General features: G+C 37.3%; 1 protein-coding gene across 4 annotated transcripts in view; it reads right to left on the bottom strand.

Annotated features, from left to right (window-relative positions):
* PATJ (PATJ crumbs cell polarity complex component) overlaps positions 1-20,814 on the bottom strand; it is a 354,647-nt gene that overhangs the window by 122,773 nt on the left and 211,060 nt on the right. For all 4 annotated transcript variants that reach the window (XM_055305729.1, XM_055305727.1, XM_055305728.1 and 1 more), the window contains one exon: positions 1,939-2,030. In XM_055305729.1, coding sequence (XP_055161704.1) covers positions 1,939-2,030 — 92 coding nt within the window. The remainder of the gene's footprint in view (positions 1-1,938; positions 2,031-20,814) is intronic.

Genomic DNA, 20,814 nt, shown 5'->3' with positions numbered 1-20,814 from the left:
TTTCTGAATGCTATGTGCTTAGGCGCTATAATTTAACGACCACACAAGAAAGATTCATAATTAGATTACATATTTTGAATGTATATTGATACTTCTAAGTCGCTTAAAATCCTTCCAGTAAAGAAGTATTCTGTGGCATCCTCAATCATGCTTACACCATTAATTTACTGAACAAATCATTTCCTTGATTCTGATCTCTGAATGATCAGAATTGAAATCATCAGATGCTAAATTAATATGGCTTCATTACTATTATTAAAATTCTCCGGGACACTTGGTTGGCTCAGTGGTTGAGCATCTGCCTTTGACTCGGGCATGATCCCAGGGTCCGGGATCAAGTCCCACACCGGGAGCCTATTTCTCTCTTTGCCTGTGTCTCTGTCTCTCTCTCTTTCTGTGTCTCTCATGAATAAGTACATAAAATCTTTAAAAAAATTAATTAAAAAAATAAAATTCTCAGGTTTCTCTTCTGTATTCTAAATAACTTCAAATCATGTAACTTTTCTTTCTTGAAGAAGGAGGGTTCTATTTCCCAATGACTTAACTGCATTGATGGTTTCCTTTGGATCCCATTCAATTTTCCTTTTGCTCTCTTTAAACTGGGATGACCCCGCATGGATAATAAAGGTCCCGCCCGTGTTGAAGAGGTAGGCAATGCTGAGGACAGCACCTGTAGCAGTTGCCACCACATGTTGAGCATGAAGTGCAGACACTGGTGAGTGCTGTATGTGCTCACAAAACCTTCACAGGACGCTCTGCAAGTTGTAAGCCTCCATGGATTTCTGTCAATGGACACCTTCATCTCTTTGAGTGGCTGCCCTTTCCTCAGGTCTGCTCATGTTTTCAGCATCTAACTCTAATTTTGTAACTTCTGGCAATGCCAGGTAACACTCTTTCATTCATTACTCCATGTGAAAGAGTAGATTCAACATTTAAAATTTTTGACATATCACAATGAATGAGGTAGATGCTTTATTATTTTCATTTTATAGCTGATACCTGAGACTCAGAAGGAAAAGAAATAGAGCAACAGTTAACATACAGGGTTAGTTACATCATGTGCTGGTAATTCAGATTCATCAGTCACTTTGGTCCAATAAAAGGAATCAAACATTCCATTGCTGAAGAGGGAACAATAGCTACCACCAATGACAATTCCCAATTCTGACTTACTTAAGCCAAAAGGACACAGTCAGGTAGCAGGCAGGTATGGAAAAATGTGGAACCCCAAACATACCACACGACTCTAGAGAGCAAAGCTCATATCCACTCCCCTCTGGATTTCTCACCAGTATTTTTTTTTAAAGAGTTTATTTATTTATTCATGAGACACACACACACACACACACACACACACACACACAGAGAGAGAGAGAGAGAGAGAGAGAGAGAGAGAGAGAGGCAGAGACATAGGCAGAGGAAGAAGCAGGCTCCATGCAGGGAGCCCGACGTGGGACTCGATCTCAGGTCCAGGGTCACACCCTGGGCTGCAGGCGGCGCTAAACAGCTGAGCCACCGGGGCTGCCCTCTCACCAGTATTTTTACTCTGAAGCTTCTAAAATGTTCCTGGGTTCTGTTTTCCTGCCTATTCTTTAATATAGACATTAATGAGTCAGCAAATATACCACATGACAGTGACAGGAGGAAAGGAAGCTAGAAGTTTCTATAGAATGGACAATCAGCTCCAGGAGGGGAAGAAATTATAAAAATCGAATACAAATACTAGTCTCAACCACTAATTCAATCATATGAAACATAACAAGAAAACCTCAAAACTAGAACAATCTTTATTTTCCTTAAAGTAATGGTTAAAAAAAGAAAATGTATTGTTAGGATACAGTGATTTTGTTAGACAAACCAAAGATAAGATGGTCTTATAAAATGTATCTCCAGAAAAAAATCTTAGATTTTAGAAAACCAGATGTATATCTGTCTTACCTGATAAAAACCAGCTTAACCTTTGATGGGGCAGTCTTAATAACGGCAGATGCATTTTGGTGACTTCTTCCATACAGGATCTGATTGTTTATCTATTTGGGAAAAAATAAAACACACTTGTAAAAATGCAATATGTATAGTTTGTATAAAAATACATGTATATATTTGTACATTTGTGCAAACAGATGTGTATATACATACTTGGAATTATCAATGAAGTCCATTCATTTTTTTAGGTGGGTCCATGTAGGACTCTTTAACGCTAAAAATCTTAATATTCTCTATAGTACAGATTCAAATACTAATTCTAAACACCTATTACCATCTTTTAAATTCAGTTTTGAATGCAGTTAATAAAAAATATCTAGTCCTTGACTCTTGGTAAACTTCTAGAAAACAGTAGTTGAGCTAACTGCAAAAACTTTATGGGAAATCTATTTCCTACAGCTTTTCCAGATTCTAAAAATGTAGAAAACAGACCAAACTGTGGTATTCACCAGAGTTCTGGAGGGCCCATTAAACATGATTCTGTAAATGTGTCAAGGTTATTACAAAGCATAAATCTTGTTACTCCAGAGGAGGTAAATACTATATCCCCATTTTAAATCACATTTTAGATCAACTGCACGGAAACATTTTACTATACACAATCAATGAGCCATCTGCTCTTACCCAAGAAGTGGTGGGATTTTTAACTAGATTGAATTCAGCTAAACATGATTTAAAAACATTTACATTCTAATTTTTTTTTTTTACTCCAGGTTTTTCCACTGAAAACTATGATGATAGCCATAATTAATCTTTAATTTCATCCAACTGATAATAGCTCACACAGTTTTTGCCTTTTCTCCTCCTGTCTCTTTAATAAGTATTTATTAATCTATACTGTCCCAATGTAACTGAGGACTTGAAATTTTCTATTTAAGGGGAAGAATAGTACACTATATAGGAATAGTAAAAAAACAGATTTCCACTTTTTGTAACTTGCATTTGTCCTTGACGTCTCTGAAATTTTGTGTTTGAAGACACACCTGAAAGGGTTTTTTGTCATAGCCGCTCTAACGATAAAGTGTATGGAAATGAACACTTCAAAGGATGGAGTTGTCTGAAATGAAGCTCATCCATCATCTTGAAGGGCTAATGTGGGTATGCGCATCAAAGCCTGCTGCAGAGACTAAACTGGAACCACCTCCTCTTTATGCCCCTCATTCTATCAGCTTTTGTATTCACCAAGATTATCAACCTCCCAGAAACCCATTGATCTCCACACTATATCTCTGTGCCTCAGTATTTTTTTTTAAGATTTATTTATTTGAAAGAGAGTACACAGGCATGCATGAGCTCAGTGGGGAGAGGCAGAAGGGGAGAGAGAGAGAGAGAGAGAGAGAGAGAGAGAGAGAGAGAATCACTCAAGCAGACTCCAAGCTAAGCATGGAGCTTCACACAGGGCACCATCCCAGGACCCTGAGATCATGACCTGAGCTGAAACAGAGTCGGCACTCAACTGACCACACCACCCAGGTGCCCCTTGGTTTTTGCCTCTTGAAAAGGAATCTAAGCACTTACTTCATAAAACTATTGTGAGGGGATCCCTGGGTGGCTCAGCAGTTTAGTGCCTGCCTTCAGGCCAGGGCGTGATCCAGGGGTCTCGGGATCGAGTCCCACTCCCCACTCCCTGCGTGAAACCTGCTTGTCCTTCTGCCTGTGTCTCTCATGAATAAATAAAATCTTTAAAGAAAATAAAAATTAAACTGTTGTGAGAGTTACATGGTAGTGCCCTTACATTTATAATAATTTTAATACACAAAGAATTTTTAATTTGGGAGTGTTCAAAATTACTCATCTTTTCAGTTAAGGTTTTTACCTTTTTAATATTATGTTTTTTTTTAATTTTTATTTATTTATGATAGTCACGCAGAGAGAGACAGAGAGGCAGAGACATAGGCAGAGGGAGAAGCAGGCCTCATGCACCGGGAGCCCGACATGGGATTCGATCCCGGGTCTCCAGGATCGCGCCCTGGGCCAAAGGCAGGCGCTAAACTGCTGTGCCACCCAGGGATCCCACCTTTTTAATATTATGTATTTAAAAATGTGCCCACTCTCTGCATGATACTACAATGATGGACACATGCCATTATACATCTGATACCACAGAATAGTACACCACCAAGAGTGAACACCAAGAATGTAAGCTATGGACCTGGGTGAGGATGATATGTCAGTGCAGATTCATCAACTGTCAACAAATGTTATTACTATGGTGGAGGATATTGGTAATCTAAAAGGACATATGGGAAATCTCTGTACTTTCCTCTCAATTTTACCACTCTAAAAACAAAAACTTTTCAAGTGCCCACCCTTTCAATAATGTTTTCTCCTAATACTTTCATGGTTTTATTTTTCTCATATTTACATCTTCTTATTGAACTTAGTTATAAGGGAAAAAATGGTTAAATAAGTCATGTAATTCAGAGCAGTGTGAAAAATACCTAACAACACAGAACATGTCCAAATGTACTAAACAGCAAAACCTAATTGTTACAAAATAGTATGTCTGCCATGATCATTTCTTTTGCAAACCATATTTCTCAATCTCTTTCATTTACAATGAACAATAAATAAGGAACTTTATTTATTTAAAATTTTATTTTCATTTATTTGAGAGAGAAAGAGAGAACCAGAGCAGGGAGGAGGGGGAGACAGAGAGAGGGAGAAGTAGACTCCCCCATTGACCAGGGAGCCTGACGTGGGGCTCAATTCCAGGACCTCAAGATCATGACCTGAGCCTAAGGCAGATGCCAACTGACTGTGCCATCTAGGCACCTCATAAATAATTTTAAAATGAACAATTTAAAAATGAGATGACATGTGGAATATGCCTGATTTAATGTCTGTCATTCAGGCAATTATTTGCCAATGTCTTCCACAGTGTGTCTGGCCTGTGCTTTCAGGAAGCAGACCTATTAAATCTTCCAGTCTTTGAATTCTGTGCCCCTAGATTTAAAAATGTTCATATTGCACTTACAGCTCACCTTGCAAGGTAAAGTCAATCCTTGTTAGAAGGTAAGCACCAGTGCAGGCACACAGCATTTACTGAATGGAGGTCAACTTCTTGAGGGCAGGAACTGTGTCTGCCGCCAGGTACTGGCCAACCTGTCCTGTGTAACTTGCGCACAGTGGCACTATGTGAGGATGTATTGGATTTCAGAGCCCAGCATGGACTCCACTGATCAACTGCTAGTATGCTTTCTCTGAGGTGGGCTCCAGCCTTCAAAGGGATTGAGAATTTTTTCTTTTTAAAGTCGTCTTTTTTAGCAAAAGCTTGAATGTACAGAAAATTAGGCTGTTTCATGTTTATGGATATGTTTGCTTTTTTAGCTGTGATCTTCCATTTTGATAGAATACAATGTATGGTACTATTATTCTTAGAGGGAAAAATTACAGCCTGAATGAAGAAAGAGGGTCATTCATTTTAATTTATCTCAGAGTAAATTTACGGTTAGGCCTTCACTGTGCTGTCTGTGACCATCCAGGCAGGGGCTATAACTGTATAAAGGTGGAAGAGCTTACTTGCTGTGGATGTTTTTTCCAGTGCCAAACAACTGTGCCATTTACTGTTATGGCAGTTGCTCCTGCCAGGGTTTGGAGGCCTCTGGAGAAATGCTGTTATGCACTGCAAGACTGGGAACAGAACAAGAAACTCAAGACAGAGGGAAACCTGACTGAATTGGATTAAATCAAAAAGGGAAATGCAGATCTCTGGATTTAAAAATTTAAGACAAAGCCTTTCTTCTGATCTCAGAAATAACACATTCACATTCTCTGAGTTCCAAGACAGTAAGATCTCTTTTGTGTTTTTGTAGATCTTATTTAATATAAAATAATTTCACCATTTAAATGAAAGGCACATATAGCTTCCAACTGCATAAGCAGTTTTTATATTTCTTCATCACTAAAGGAAACACACTCCAGAGAAAATTCAGTAAGTAATTAGAAAGAATATGATGCATTTTATGCACAATTAACTTTAGACTGTCACTTTTTCTATTTTTGAGAAGCTGCTGTTCTCTGAGGGCACTATTCTTTTTTTTTTTTTTTAAAGATTTTATTTATTTATTCATGAGAGAGAGAGAGAGAGAGAGAGAGAGAGAGAGAGAGAGAGAGAGGCAGAGACACAGGCAAAGGGAGAAGCAGGCTCCATGCAGGGAACCTGATGTGGGACTTGATCCCGGGACCCCAGGATCATGCCCTGGGCGGAAGGCAGGCACTAAACCACTGAACCACCCAGGGATCCCCTGAGGGCACTATTCTTTAAAAATAGATGTAGGACATCCTCTATATATAGCATAGGCAAAAAAGCAAGCATCCGACACCTCCTGGAAGTCTTTCAGGTTAATTCTAATTAATAACTGCTATCATTTATCTAGTGCTTACTTGGTGCCAAACATTATGCTAAGTTCTTTAGGTACAGTATCTCATTTAAATCTCAGAGCAACTGGGGTATTATGGAATTCCATGAGCTTAAGCAATTGCCCTTGGTGATTTAGCTATTTGTTTAAAAGCTCATAATCCTAAGGCATACCTAGAGGTCCCATCTGCATGGTGCACATAAAAATCAGATGATTTGAAAGTCATTTTTCTAAAGATGTCTGTTAAATCAACTCTGAGTGGGAATGGGAGAATGCTGGTGACCTACCATCTTGGGTCCTAGAACTCTGAGATACAGAGCTCAGAATCCAAGCATTATACCACAGTGCAAAGAGGAAATGCCTGATAGCTGACTGCTAGATTTTTCAAGTCCTAAATGCAAAGTGGAATCCCCTAACACTATATTTTTGTCTTTGTACAAACTGCAACCTGAACAATAGTAGACACTTATGCTTTCTTTTGTTGTACAGATATTATATCTAGACTGATCACCATTTTAATTTTTTCTGACTCATGCCAAAGGAAGACAATTAAAATATTTCATTTGGGGGCAAATACTGCTCCTATCCTTTAAGAATATGAGTGATCATTCAGAGTGTCTAGAAATTAGAAAAACATCATTTTCTTTTTTTTTAAAGATTTTATTTATTTATTAGAGATGGTAGAGAGAGAGAGAGAGAGAGAGAGAGAGAGAGAGAGAGAGAGAGAGAGAGGCAGACACAGGCAGAGGGAGAAGCAGGCTCCACGCAGGGAGCCCGACGTGGGATTTGATCCCGGGTCTCCAGGATCAGGCCCTGGACGGAAGGCGGCGCTAAACCGCTAAGCCACCGGGGCTGCCCACATCATCATTTTCTATTTATTTCCAGTAAATGGAGAAGTGCCTTTCCCAAAGTTTCTCCTTTCAAAGGTGACTCAATGATATATAAAAAGAGTAATAACTTATTTAGAGATGTCTTTATTTTTTATAGTATTCTTATTGGTGGAAAGAATTATCCTTAGTTCTGATTTGGTGTTCCCATTATACCTAAATTATCTATCTATTATCTTAAAATCTGCGATCTAGAACTCTTCAAGGATAAACACATGTCCTACTTCTTCTGGGACAGTTCAGTTTATGCACGTTGAGAGACAAAACGATTCTCTACATCTCTCAGCTTCTGTGAGGTGACCATACTTGGCCATGTGGATAAAGGAGCAGGAAAAGCCATCATTTCCAGAGGCCCCCAGGCAACCTGGTATCTGGGTTCTAGAAGGGACATCCATACTATTACAATAAATTCTCCCTTTTGATCAAATTACCTTGAACTACTTTCTGTTCTTTGCTATCAAAAAGTTTCCACCCATAGAGTATCTGTGGTGCCTATTTCTATATATTAATTTATACATTCAAGTGACATATCTCTTTCTATCTCCTAAGTCTTATGCTCTCTCAGACACTTAGTAACTTATCTTGGCATTCAAAAGGAAAAGAAAGGAGGAAAAGACAAAGGAAAAAGGCTTTCTATCCAAAAGAGCTTTCTATGCTCTTGAGCTACAATTCTGGTTTTCTTATCTGTGTTTGGCTTACTCTCCTGAATACTGACAAAAAAGGGCTTTCTGAGATCCTACACGCGGTCTGTAACTTCAATCTCAGCTCAGTGATTCCTGGTCCCAGAAGGACACTAATATTTTATCATGGGTAAATTCGCTCATCTTTTCCTAAATTCTGAATATCCAGTTCGATGAGTTATATCATTCAGGGACAATAACAGCAGGTCTAGATATTGAAAACAATAGCCTCAAATGAGAAACATCTGTTTTTATAAAACTCAGAAGTCATATTATAAATGGGTTTTCTATATGATTCATATTTTTCTTCATAGGTTGATTTCTGCTACTGGGAGGAAATATCCAGAAAACACTATTTTGAGGTAAATCCTTTATGTTAGGTACTAAAGATAGGATACTTAATTGCCTTATTTTATAATTTGTAGAATTAGGGTTAATACAGCAAGATTCAGCAAAAGTAAATGGATGTAAATCCTTTTGTTATACTACATAAACTTTCACTTAGAGGTCTTTAATGAGATTTGTTTCAATAAAATTAATTATTCAAAAATACAACTCAATTTTTCATAGTTCAACTGAACATGAATATAAATTTATGCTGGAGAGCAACTCAATTAAATCTATTTTAAAAAACTTACCAAATTGGAAGTCAAAGTTAATTAACTTAAGCTGGGATTAGAGATATTAATTATACAAAAACTAAAATTTAGTTCAAGCAACAGATTTGCCTGAGGTTTGAATATCATGTTATAATATAATACTCAACACCATCACCTCTGCCCATTCTTTTATTGAAGTAGAAGGATTTATTATGAACAGTTGAGAAATTATTATTAGAAAACTGAGATGGAATTCAGGTAACTAGAACTCTTGATAATGAAATCTGAGAGTCCTTCTCCCTACTTTACTTTTAAATATATTCTGTATTTTACATTTCATGACATTGGAATCTACAGGTTAACTTTTTTCCTTTAATAAGGTCTTTTATTGAGTATAAGACACATGAAAAAAAAGTGTTTATAACTTGATGAATCTTTTTATAGGTTAATTTTTTTACAAATACTTTATTTGAGAGAGAGAGAAAGAGAGAGAGCATGAATGGGGAGAGGGGGATAGGGAGTCTTAAGCAGACTCCCTGATAAGTGTGGAGCTCAACATGGGGCTTGATCTCATGACCCTGAGATCATGACCTGAGCCAAAATCAAGAGTCAGATGCTTAACTGACTGAGCCACTCAGGCGCCCCTATATGTTAATTTTTTATTCTAACAATTTCACTGCTAAAAATTTATCCTAAAATGATCAAAATGTCTATCATGGCTATATGTATAATAGAGAAAAAATGGAAAAACCATATACTCATCAACAAAATGTTTATTATATTTGCCATTGTTAAGCTGATAAATGTAAAACTATGGCATTAAAAGGAAGAGAAGGATGACACAGACCTAGATCCACTGCTATAAAAAGATATTGAGTGAAAAAAAGTAAATGATAATATATCATGTTATCGATCACATTATTTTCATTTATGTAAAAGTTCTGAGTCTAAAGATAGCTCTGTATTTACTAAATGTCAACAGTGAAGATACGTCTGGTGGGATTTGAGGTGATTTTATGTTTGTTCTTCTCTATTGATATTTTATTACTACTTTGTAATAACACTATTTAACAACTTACAACATACAAGGCACACTGCATGTACATGCATCTTTTTAAAAAGATTTTATTTTTATTTATTCATGACAGACACACAGAGAGAGATAGGCAGAGACACAGGCAGAGGGAGAAGCAGGCTTCATGCAAGGAGCCTGACGTGGGACTTGATCTGGGGTCTCCAGGATCACACCCCGGGCCAAAGGCAGCACCAAACCTCTGGGCCACCAGGGCTGCCCATATACATGCATCCTAAATACATTAGTTCACTTAAGTCTCACACAAATCAGTAGAGGAATGCATTATCACCTGATTATACAGATGGAGAAACTGAGGTGTAGTGATTTTAAGGAACTTAACCAATAATGACATATCTAGAGCCAGTTTTATAGCCAAATCTAAGTCCAAAAGCCTGTCCTGTTAACAAATAGAAAACATTCCTAAGGGTATTTATCTGAGATTTTTTAAAAAAAGTCATAGGATAAGCAACTCATTTTTAATCCTGGGAAATTTTAAATCCAATTAACAGGGCCTCACAAAATAGAAAACCCAGAACAAGAAATATTCCAATTGCTTCTTCCAATAGAAGTATAATAGATATGTTATATCCATCCATTTACTCATTTATTCAACAGTCACTGTCTAAGTGATGAGGACACAGGACTTTTCATTACCATCATTACCACAGCTACTATGTATTGAGCACCAGGGATATTCTAGATACCAGATTCTCTGAAAGTCACATTATAGGAATTACTTTATTCAGTCAGATATGGTTCCTGCACTCAAGTATCTGGTACTTTAGTAAGTGACAGTCTTGGAAACAAAACATTACAGTGCCATATGATAAATATAGATATAAAGTAAGAAGTGATTATCTCTTCTTGGAGATGGGTGGGTTGGTCTTGAGGCGTAGACAGAATTTTAGCAGGCAAGGGAGGACGTGAGTGGCAGGAAGAGCACCAGGACCAGGGGAAAGCACATGAAAAGATGGGCAGGTAGGAAACTGCAGGTGTCTTTCTAGGAGCCACAGGTACTTTACTATATAGCTTTGGGGAGGGTAGGCGATATGTTACAGAAGTAACCAGGTCCTGTTCAAAGACCTTGTAGAAGATTTTCTCTTTCCAAAAACTTTGGGCACTTAGCCCCCATGAAGAATGATGCTCACTTGTTTTCCAAACCACCATCAGTTTTCCAAACCACTGTCAGTTTTGCAGATGGGAGAGAGGAAGAGATGAGAGAGGTAGCAAGGCTTGGACAGAACAGGGAAGATGACTGAAATTCACGTGAAAGCAATTTCACTATAATGAAAAAATATTTCTGAATAAATCGTCACATTAATCTTTTTCTCAGAAAGACAAAATAATACACATCAAGCTCCAATAATTTAATACTTTGGGCAAAGGAGCAGGTTTTAAGGACTCAGTTTAATGACGCAGTGCTGAAATGAGGTCTGCAACTTCAGTGTAATCTATTTCTTGTGAAGTAAAATGTTCCCAAAGGAACAGATTCATTTAAAAGGCTTAAGCGTGAGAGATTTATTTTCTCTCCAACAAATCTAATTAAATGGAAATACCTTCTAAAGGCAGAGTAATAGTAATATGTAGCTCACCTCTCTCTAAACTTGATGTATTCAGAAAACAAGATGTTCTTTTGAATTCTAAATCTTGACAATTCTGAAAAATACCGACTTCAAGGAATTGAGCAAAAAAATTACATTTATGTTTTGCTCTGATTGTTAGTGTTTCTGTGGAAGTTGTCCCAATTGCCACAGGTTGGTTCACCTGATCAAAAGGAAGGGGGTGCCTGTAGATAATTTCCTATTACCTGCAGGGCATAGGAAAGGGTAAGTGAATGAAAGCAGAAGTATAATCTACCTCTTAATAGCTCATTAATATTGGAAAGGAATCATGTTTCCGTAGGAGACTGAGGCATTACAAGTCACCTCTATTGGTGGCATTATTAGTCACATATGCGAATAGGACTCAGGTGACCACTGACCCGGAATTTCTTCTTCCAAGAACATCGGTACATGCCATGAGTCAAGACATCCCCCAAACTAGTAATGCTCCACTTAATGTTTGCTTCTTTCATACAATGATCTAATTAGAGCTCCACTCCAAGTCCCTCTGTTATCAGATTTCTTCCTCTCTTAACTTCAAAATATTTTCCTTGACCCTTCCACAGGCATGGCCACAAACCTCATCAGTCATCAAAGGACTTCATCAAAGTTCCTAATGCCCTTCCTCCCAACTTCAGCTTCTCTTTAATAAAAAAAAAAAAAAAAAGTTTGACACAAATCTTGTCAGTGAATCAGTCCTATAGAGTCAGGATCAGATCATGTACATATTTAAAGCATGTCTCACACAGAGTCTCGCATCGTCACACTGTGCTGTGCTGCATGACCAGTGGGCAAGGAAGGTGCTCCTGCACTTTGGTGATGAGGACACTGAGACTCAAATGTGGGGACTTGTCTAAAGATTCTAGGGAAGACAACAGCAGAGCCAGAATCCAAACTCGCATCTCCTTATCCCAAAGCCTCCTCTGATCGGGTATGGGGCTGGAATGGGATTCCTGCTACTTTGCTTAATACTCATTCAAATCACCTATAGCACAACCACCTTCCTCTCTCTCCAAAATAATTTCCCAGCACCCAATTCTCATTCTAAACTCTGCAGCAGTGAAGGCAGATAAAAATCCAAGTGGCAATGTTAAAAACCTCCTCTCTAGAGTCCTACTTTCTCAGACACTTCCTTATGTAGGTATACGTAAATATGAGTAATAGATCTGAAAAAAAATGTATCTGGTATTATAAGCCATCTCTCTTATTAAAAATAGTACATTTTAAACAAATAATAACTAATATTCTTGTTTTTCCATTCTGTCATCTTTACCTTTGAATTTCAGGCCAATTACCTAAGGTTAGCATTTTAAAAAATCTATACAGGGGTGCCTAGGTGGCTCAGTCAGTCAAGAGTCTGCCTTCACCTCAGGTCATGATCCCAGAGTCCTGGGATCAAGTCCTGCATTGGACTACCAGTTCTGAGGGGAGCCTGCCTCTCCCTCTCCCTCTGCATCTAACCCTGACTGTGTTCTTTCTCTCTCTCTCTCTCAAATAAAATATTTTTAAAAATCTATACAAAGAAGAGACATCTGATCTAAATAAGGGTATTTATGGTAATAACAAAAATAATGTAATGAACTTATGCCAAAACAGTTGGGCTAGGTTTTTAAAATGTCTCTGGAAGTATAATGAATAAAATACACTGGCAAAAGATTGGAATGAAGGAAATGCACATCTGATTCGAAGACTTATTTAAGTAGTTCAATGTAGCTGGATCATATAATGAAGGACTTTGAATATTAGGGTAAGGAGTTTTGACTATCCCATTTAGTGAGTGTCCTTTTGTGTTATACTTACATTTCATTTTAAAACAAAATAAATAACATCTTTTAAAAAGGTAAGAGTGGAGAGTGCCTGGATGGTTCAGTCAGTTAAAAGTCTGACTCTTGATTTCGGCTCAGGTCATAATCTCAGGATAGTGAGATTGGAATTCTTGTGCACTGGGTTCCCTGGTTCAGCTCAGAGTCTGCTTGGGATTCTCTCTCTCTCTCTACCTCTGCCCCTTCTCCCACTTGCACCCTTGTCCACACACTCTGTAAATGAATAAAATCTTAAAAAAAAACCCAATTATATATAGATAACATAAATAGGTGTCTAAAAGCACTTGACAAAATACAATGTCAAATTGCGATTTAAAAGGAAAAACCTCACATCAAATTAGAAATTGAATTTCCTCAGCTTGATAAAGGGTATGTATGAGAAACCTACATATAGCTAAGCTGTTATTTAATCATCCAACACCAAATGGCTTCTGAGATTGAGGGGAAAAGAGAGAGAGAGAGAGAGGAAAATGAAGGAAGGAAGGAGGATAAATGTCATAAAGATTGAAAGTGAAGAAATAAAACTCCCTATACACAGATGAAATGATCATCTACCTCCATAAATGCTACAGAATCAACAAAAACTGCTAGAACTAGTAGGTTAATTTAGCATGATTATAGGACACAAGGTCAATACACAAATACATGATAATCAATTGTATTTCTATATACGAGCAACAAATAAGAATGAAACGATAAAAATTCGACTTATAAAAAGTACTTAATATAAAATACATAGGAATACACTTAAAAGTCCTACACTGAAAATTATGAAACATTTTAGAAAAATAATTAAATGGAGAGATCTCACATTCATAATTTGGAAGACTCAATATTGTCAAGATGTCTAGTCTCCCTAAATTAAACTATAGATTCAATACAATCTCAATCAAAATCCCAGCAGGCTTTTAAAAACAAACAAACAGAAATTTACAAGTTGCTTCTAAGATTCATTTGGAAATTCAAGGGACCTAGGAGAGCCAAGACTATTTTATTTTATATTTTTAAAGATTTTATTTATTTATTCATGAGAGACACAGAGACAGAGACACAGACCGAGAAGCAGGCTCCATGCAGGGACCCCGACGTGGGACTCGATCCCGGGATTCCAGGATCACACTCTGAGCCAAAGGCAGATGCTCAACCGCTGAGCCACCCAGGCATCCCAATTTTTAAAAATAAGAACAAAACAAGGATTTAGTGTTACTTGAATTCGAGACTTGCTATAAAGATATGGTAATCAAGACAGTGTTGTAATGGCATGAATGATAGGCAGATTAATAGAAGAGAACTGAGAGTCCAAAAACAGACACAGTTATAGGGTTATTTTATTGTTAACAAGGGTACAAAGGAAGTTAATGAGGGAAAAAAAGTCTTTTCAACAAATGGTGCTGGAACAACTAGGAACTCGCATGGAAGAAAATCCATCAACCCTTATCTCACAGCACACACAAAAATTAATTTAAGATGGATCACAGAACTATACATAAAAGCTAAACCTATAAGGTTTTTAGAAGAAAATATAGGACAATATTACTATAATTACTGGAGATAAACAAAGATTCTTAACGAGGACAGTAACTATAAAAGAAAACATGAATAAATAATGTTTTCATCCAAACTAAGAACTTCTATACATAAAAAGATATCTTAAGAGAACAGACAAGTCACAGATTGAAAGATCCATAAATCATACACTTGATAAAGAACTAGTATCCAGGATATATAAAGAACTTCTACATTCAATTCAATTATAAAAAAACAAACAACCTAATTAAAAATGGGGAAAAGGCTCAGACACTTTATAAAATAATCTATCTGACTGGCTGCTAAAGAAGAAAAATACTCAACATTCTAAGTCATCAAGAAAATGTAAATTAAAGCCACAATGAGAAACCATTACAAACCTACCAGAAGAGCTAAGGTTGTGGAGCAACCAGAATGCTCATACACTGCTGGTGGGAATGTTTAATGGCCCAACTACTTGGGAAAGGCGGCTGGCAGATTCTTTGTAACACACAACTACGCTGTGTCTCATTAACTTACTATTAATATTTATCCAAGAAAAAGGAAAATATCTGTCCTCAAAAAGACCTATCACACAAATGTTCCTTGCAACTCTATTCGAAACTCTGCAAAACATCCAAAAGTCCATCCACAGGTAAACTGATAAACAGATTGTGGTGATTATACAATGGAATATTATTCAGCAAAAAGTAACCAACTACTAATACATGTAACAGGACAGATGAATCACAGACATGCAAAGTGAAAGAAGCTGGATATAGAAGACTACATACTATATGATCCCATATATATGACATTCTAGAACAGGAAAAACTAATGAAAGTAGGAAAAAAAGAAAAAACATCCATGTAGTATCAGCTCCCAGGATGGGAGAGGTTCCAATGGCGAAGTACATAAGAAAAGTTTCTGGGGAAGACAGAAGTGATAGAAGTTTGGATTATTCAGGTGTATACAGTGGTCAGAATTGTACAGAGAAGATCTGTGCATTTATTTTTTTGTAAATTTTACCTGACTATAAAAATAATAATTGCATAGGGGTGGATATTTGGAGGTATGGGGACACACAAATGACTGAGTGTGGGCAACCACTGAACTATATGATGGCTATACAGAAGGATTTCATTACATCATTCTGCTTACTCTATAGATGCCAAAAAAAAAAAATCAATAAGAGTTTTTTTCTTTAAAGAGGAAAACCACATATGGGTACCTATTAGAAGTTTTCCTATTAGAATACCTTTTGATTTGCAATCCTCAAACTTCATAGGATTTACATATACTCTCAATAAATTATTTTTCAGTACATGTTTATATAGGAAAAATTTATATCAATTTCCCCAATGCAAAGTAAAACATTTTAAACAAACCGTTTAAGGGAAAAATCCCAACCCTACTCCAAGTACAGAATTGCAGGGTGACATTTTAAGCTATACACTGAGTAGCAACAAGAAGGATGTGAAGTTTGGATGTTGGAGTGAACAGAAACTGTGTTACTGTATACAATGCAACTGTGTTAGCAATCAAACTATTTGGTGGTTCTGAAGAAACAGCAGACACTTCATATCCTAACACAATTATGTGTTACCTATAAGCAATTATTTTTATTGCATTTCACTAATATTTAAAAAAATTGGTAGGAGGGAGGGTTGGGGTTGATGTGCAATGCATAAATTCTTCTGACTTAAAATAATGAGAGTAGCTCATGGCTACTCTTTGGGTAGAACGTCTGATTTTCAGTTTGGATTACTGATCTTAGGCCTCCTCTTAAAAACTGTAATTAAAAGACACATAATACAACCATATTTTTGATGAGTTTAAGCAGCTGTCTGATATTGCTAGTAAGTCAAACATGGAATAAGAATCTCATTAACACTTTCCTTTCAGACTTCATGCCTTAAGATTGAATAGTGACTGAAAGAAATTTCCATTGTGCAAATGGAGCCAAATACAGACATAAGTTATATGTTGAGGCTGATATAAAGAAAATCTTCCCAATAATCTAAGAGCATACCTTGGGCACCTGGGTGGCTCAGTCAAATGTCTGTTGACTTTGGCTCAGGTCATGATTTAGGGTCCTGGGATTAAGCCCCGCATTGGGCTCCTTGCTCAGTGAGAGTCTGCTTCTCCCTCTCTTTCTGCCCCTCCCTCTGCTTGTGTTCGGTCTCTCTCTCAAATTAAAAAAAAAAAAAAAAAACCTTAAAAAAATAGAAGTGTATCTTTCTTAATTACATTTCAAAGAGGTACTTCTTTGGTTACTATAATGACAAAGAGCTAGTCTGGAAAGAAGTAAAGAAACTGGAAAAAGCAGAGAACGGAGGCCTAAAGAACTATCCTAATATGTCACATAAGGCTGAGGGAAAACTGCAGAAAGGAGAGTCTTGAGATACACTGCTAAAAACCAATTATTCTTTTTTTTTTAAGATTTTATTTATTCATGAGAGACGCAGAGAGAGAGAGAGAGAGAGAGAGAGAGAGAGAGGCAGAGACACAGGCAGAGGGAGAAGCTGGCTCCCCGTGGGGAGCCTGATGTGGAACTTGATCCCAAGAGGCAGGATCACAACCTGAACCTAAGGAAGACCCTCAATCACTGAGCTACCCAGGTGTCCCTAAAAACCAATTATTCTTTCCAAGTGGCAACTTTCTTCCCCAGCATACATCCCTATCTCTATTTTTCATATTCTTTTCAAGGTAATCTTTCTTCTATTATCCTCATTTTTACTTTCTGCTTCCATGGCACTTTCTCTTTCATGCACTTTATCACTGATTTTAAGATAATGTGGCTTACTACAGAAATCCCATATAAAGCTTTTGTAGTGATAATGAGGAGTACAATAATAAAAATTAAATGACTGTCACTCCTCCAAAAGATAAGTAAGAATACAGACTTTCAGCCTAAATATCTCAGCAGTATAAAGACAGCGAAATGTGACTAAATAATCCAAAACTCTTCCCCTAACAAGCCAGAGACAGAAACCAAAATGGCAGAAATAGAATGCCAAGACTTCACCTCAGGAAACACATACAAGAATGAGCCACCCAATATGAGCTAGGGTTTACATAATATTTCCTGCAGCCTGGAAAGAAAACCTTAACTTAATAATGGTATTGAGGAGGAAAGCTCTTAAGTTATGAAGTTCAGAGAAGTTCTCAATTTGGGCAAGAAAAAACCTCAAAAAAGGATTACTTTTCTTCTTTGATTCTTGAGGGATGGCTGTAATTTCACTGACTGCATTCTTCCTTTATTGATTTCAAAATGGCATTCAGTTTTAAGAAGATAAAAAGAGTAACAAGGTATTATATTGTGAGAAACTATCTCAGGTATTTTGAACTAGTACCAGACTAACTGCATTATTCTAGATCTACCAAAACTACAAAATGATGAGAAATTCACTTATTATTTTTTAAATAAGCTCTATGCCCAACATGGGGCTTCGGTTTGCAACCCTGAGATCAAGAGTGGCAGGCTCTACCGACTGAGCAAGCCAGGTGCCTCCACCAACTATTTTTTAGAATCATTATTAATCCAGAATGAAATAACTTAAGAAGATAGCCTTTAGAAACAAAAAAGGTAATGTCTGCATGTTGACTGTACCCCTTCTCACCTCAGTCTCCTTATCTGTAAGATGGGGATTAAAAGAGCACCTACTTTCATAGGTTTGTTGTAAGTTAGGAGAATGCATGTGAAGAATTAATTAATTATTTTATTAGGATTTTATTTATTTATTCATGAGAGACACAGAGAGAGAGGCAGAGACACAGGCAGAGGGAGAAGCAGGCTCCATGCAGGGAGCCGGACGTGGGACTCGATCCCGAGTCTCCAGGATCACACCCTGGGTTGAAGGCAGCACTAAACCATTGAGCCACCTGGGCTGCCCACATGTGAAGAATTTTTAGCACTGACTTGAAAATGGTATTTAATGTGAGCTCAATTCCCAATACGGCTTCCCTACCCCCAAATGTTTTCTTAATGAGCACATCTTTTTGTAATTCATATTGGATATCATACGACAGACGATGTAGGAGAGATGACTTAACAAGACATAGATAGCTATACGCCAGAATAACCAGGGTGCTGCACTTTGAGGAAAGAAAATATGTTACACACACACAGCAGAAGCCTCAGGACTGTTTTATGTGTGAGACTGACCCCTCAGAGAGCACCACATTCTTCTGTTGACTTCCAGAGTTGTGAATTAGGCTGTAGACTATTTTAAGAGTCCCCAAATGGGGTCACTTTAGCTTTGCATATGGAAGGTCATACTCAGGATCTGCTAACAGTATTTATTTTTATCTGGCTCCGTCAACCAATTTTTAACAAGCGCATTGAGACCTAACAGATGTATAATACATTACTATTTAAAATGTAAAGTATGACACTTATGAAACCATTGCCACAATAAAAAAAATTGAGTCAATCAATTTAGTTTTGCACTTTTAGCTATTATAAACCTATCTCTTAATAAAACTAGGGAAACTCATTTTATTGCAATTTTGCCAATTCTTTAGTCTTCTTTCTGCTCCTCAAACTAGTGTTTCTACAACAGGACATTTTATTACATGAGGTCTCTTAGGGCGTAATTATTGCATTAAAAAGCACACTTTATAAAATTACATCCATGCATGGTAATAATCTAGAAGAGCCGATCTAAGATAACAGAAGCTTTTGACTGAAAATTAGAATCTTATCTATGGATGCACAAAAGAGAGCAATTTCTTTACTATTCTACTGTACTTCTAAATCACATTTAAGTCTTCCAAAAGATTTTAAAAATAATTCACTGGCAACAAGCAGAGAGTGAAGAATAGGTGCCGAGACTGGAGTGGCGTTAAGAGCCGTGAGGTAGGAGTTTTGTCCTGATGCAGCTACGTGTATCTGGTCCGGTCATTTAGGTTTTACGGTTTGTTTGTTTGTTTTTTTCTCTTGTAAAATAAACATAGCAAGACAATAATATCTGAGTTTAAGTGTGGTTCTACGTCTTCATCCCTAGCAAGTATGGGAAATATTCGTGCTTTTTATTTGTAGTGTAAGTAAACATATTACACACTTGGAAAATAACAACATTTAGCTTTGGGTTATTCTGCAGGTAAATGTTTCAAAGGGAACGTACAGACTCTCTCTTGAAGGGCGTGGGAGCCAGATGAGACACAGCTCTATATGCCAGCCCAATCAATTGTGCATGTCTCGTGCCACCCACGTGGCTTCTTCCGGCTACTTTTGTAACCCGACAAATCACTCCAATTCCCCACGCAACATTATCCACTCTCTCTTCCCACACTTGCACTGTAGGGAAGATTATAAATAAATCCTATATTCATATGACAGCACCATGCTCAGGCCTGTGTATTTTCTGGGACTAATTGCTCAGGGAAAGCCAATACTCTGGTGCAAGTCTCATTCCAGTCTACATGGTAATTATATGCTAATGCCTTTTGAAATTAATTCAGAACCCCCACACCAGCATTGCAGTGAAGGGTAAAGAGGCTGAGATTTAATCACACTGTCTTCTGGGGGCTTAATTTAAGATTTCTTTTATACATGAACTGGGCCATCGATTGACAGAACTCACTGGGCTGTTCTTACGCTGTAACAATGCAGTTCCACGGCAACAGAACTGCTGGCGAATGGCCTGCGGAAAAGGAGTCACACACAGAGGGCTCTAGTAAAGAAGCTGAGCTTCTGACTTCAAAGAAGCCACAAATGTGTGTTCCACCAACCTATTCTCTACTTCCTATAAATTAGCCTCACCTTAGGTCCTAAAATAAGTCAGATCGACTATAAATAAAAGGAGGCTCAGGGCAAAAGAAGAACATAACAATAGGCAACAATGCAGTCCTGAGAAATAACAGGAATAAACGGTGGAGTTGTAAAAACAATCAAGAAACACAGATAACTTTACCTCATAGAGAAGTCACAAAAATAAATGGAGTGTGGGTGGTAAGCAAATAGACAAGATTTGCTCTAGCCCAGAAATCTAGTAAGAATAATCTAAAAATCCACTATAAATGCCTTCCACACAATGCAGTCCTTCTACGATCTAAGGCACTGCAATATCCAAAAAACAGCTATTTTAACACTGGCTTGTAGCTTTCCTGGTACTCATCATTAAATCAATTTCCTATTCTCAGTTCCAAAGGACATTGGATTTGATATCATGTGATATACAAATTCCTCACATATCATAGAAAAATGATTAAAATTTTTTCTCAGCTATAAAAAGAAACCAGGGAAATGTTTCCCACACAAATTTTTTCCTGTCATCACTGACCTAGAGCCA

The sequence above is a fragment of the Nyctereutes procyonoides genome, unplaced genomic scaffold, assembly GCF_905146905.1.
Source record: "Nyctereutes procyonoides isolate TBG_1078 unplaced genomic scaffold, NYPRO_anot_genome, whole genome shotgun sequence".
In the NCBI taxonomy this organism is placed as follows: domain Eukaryota; kingdom Metazoa; phylum Chordata; class Mammalia; order Carnivora; family Canidae; genus Nyctereutes; species Nyctereutes procyonoides.
This window is presented reverse-complemented; position numbering and strand designations above follow the sequence as displayed.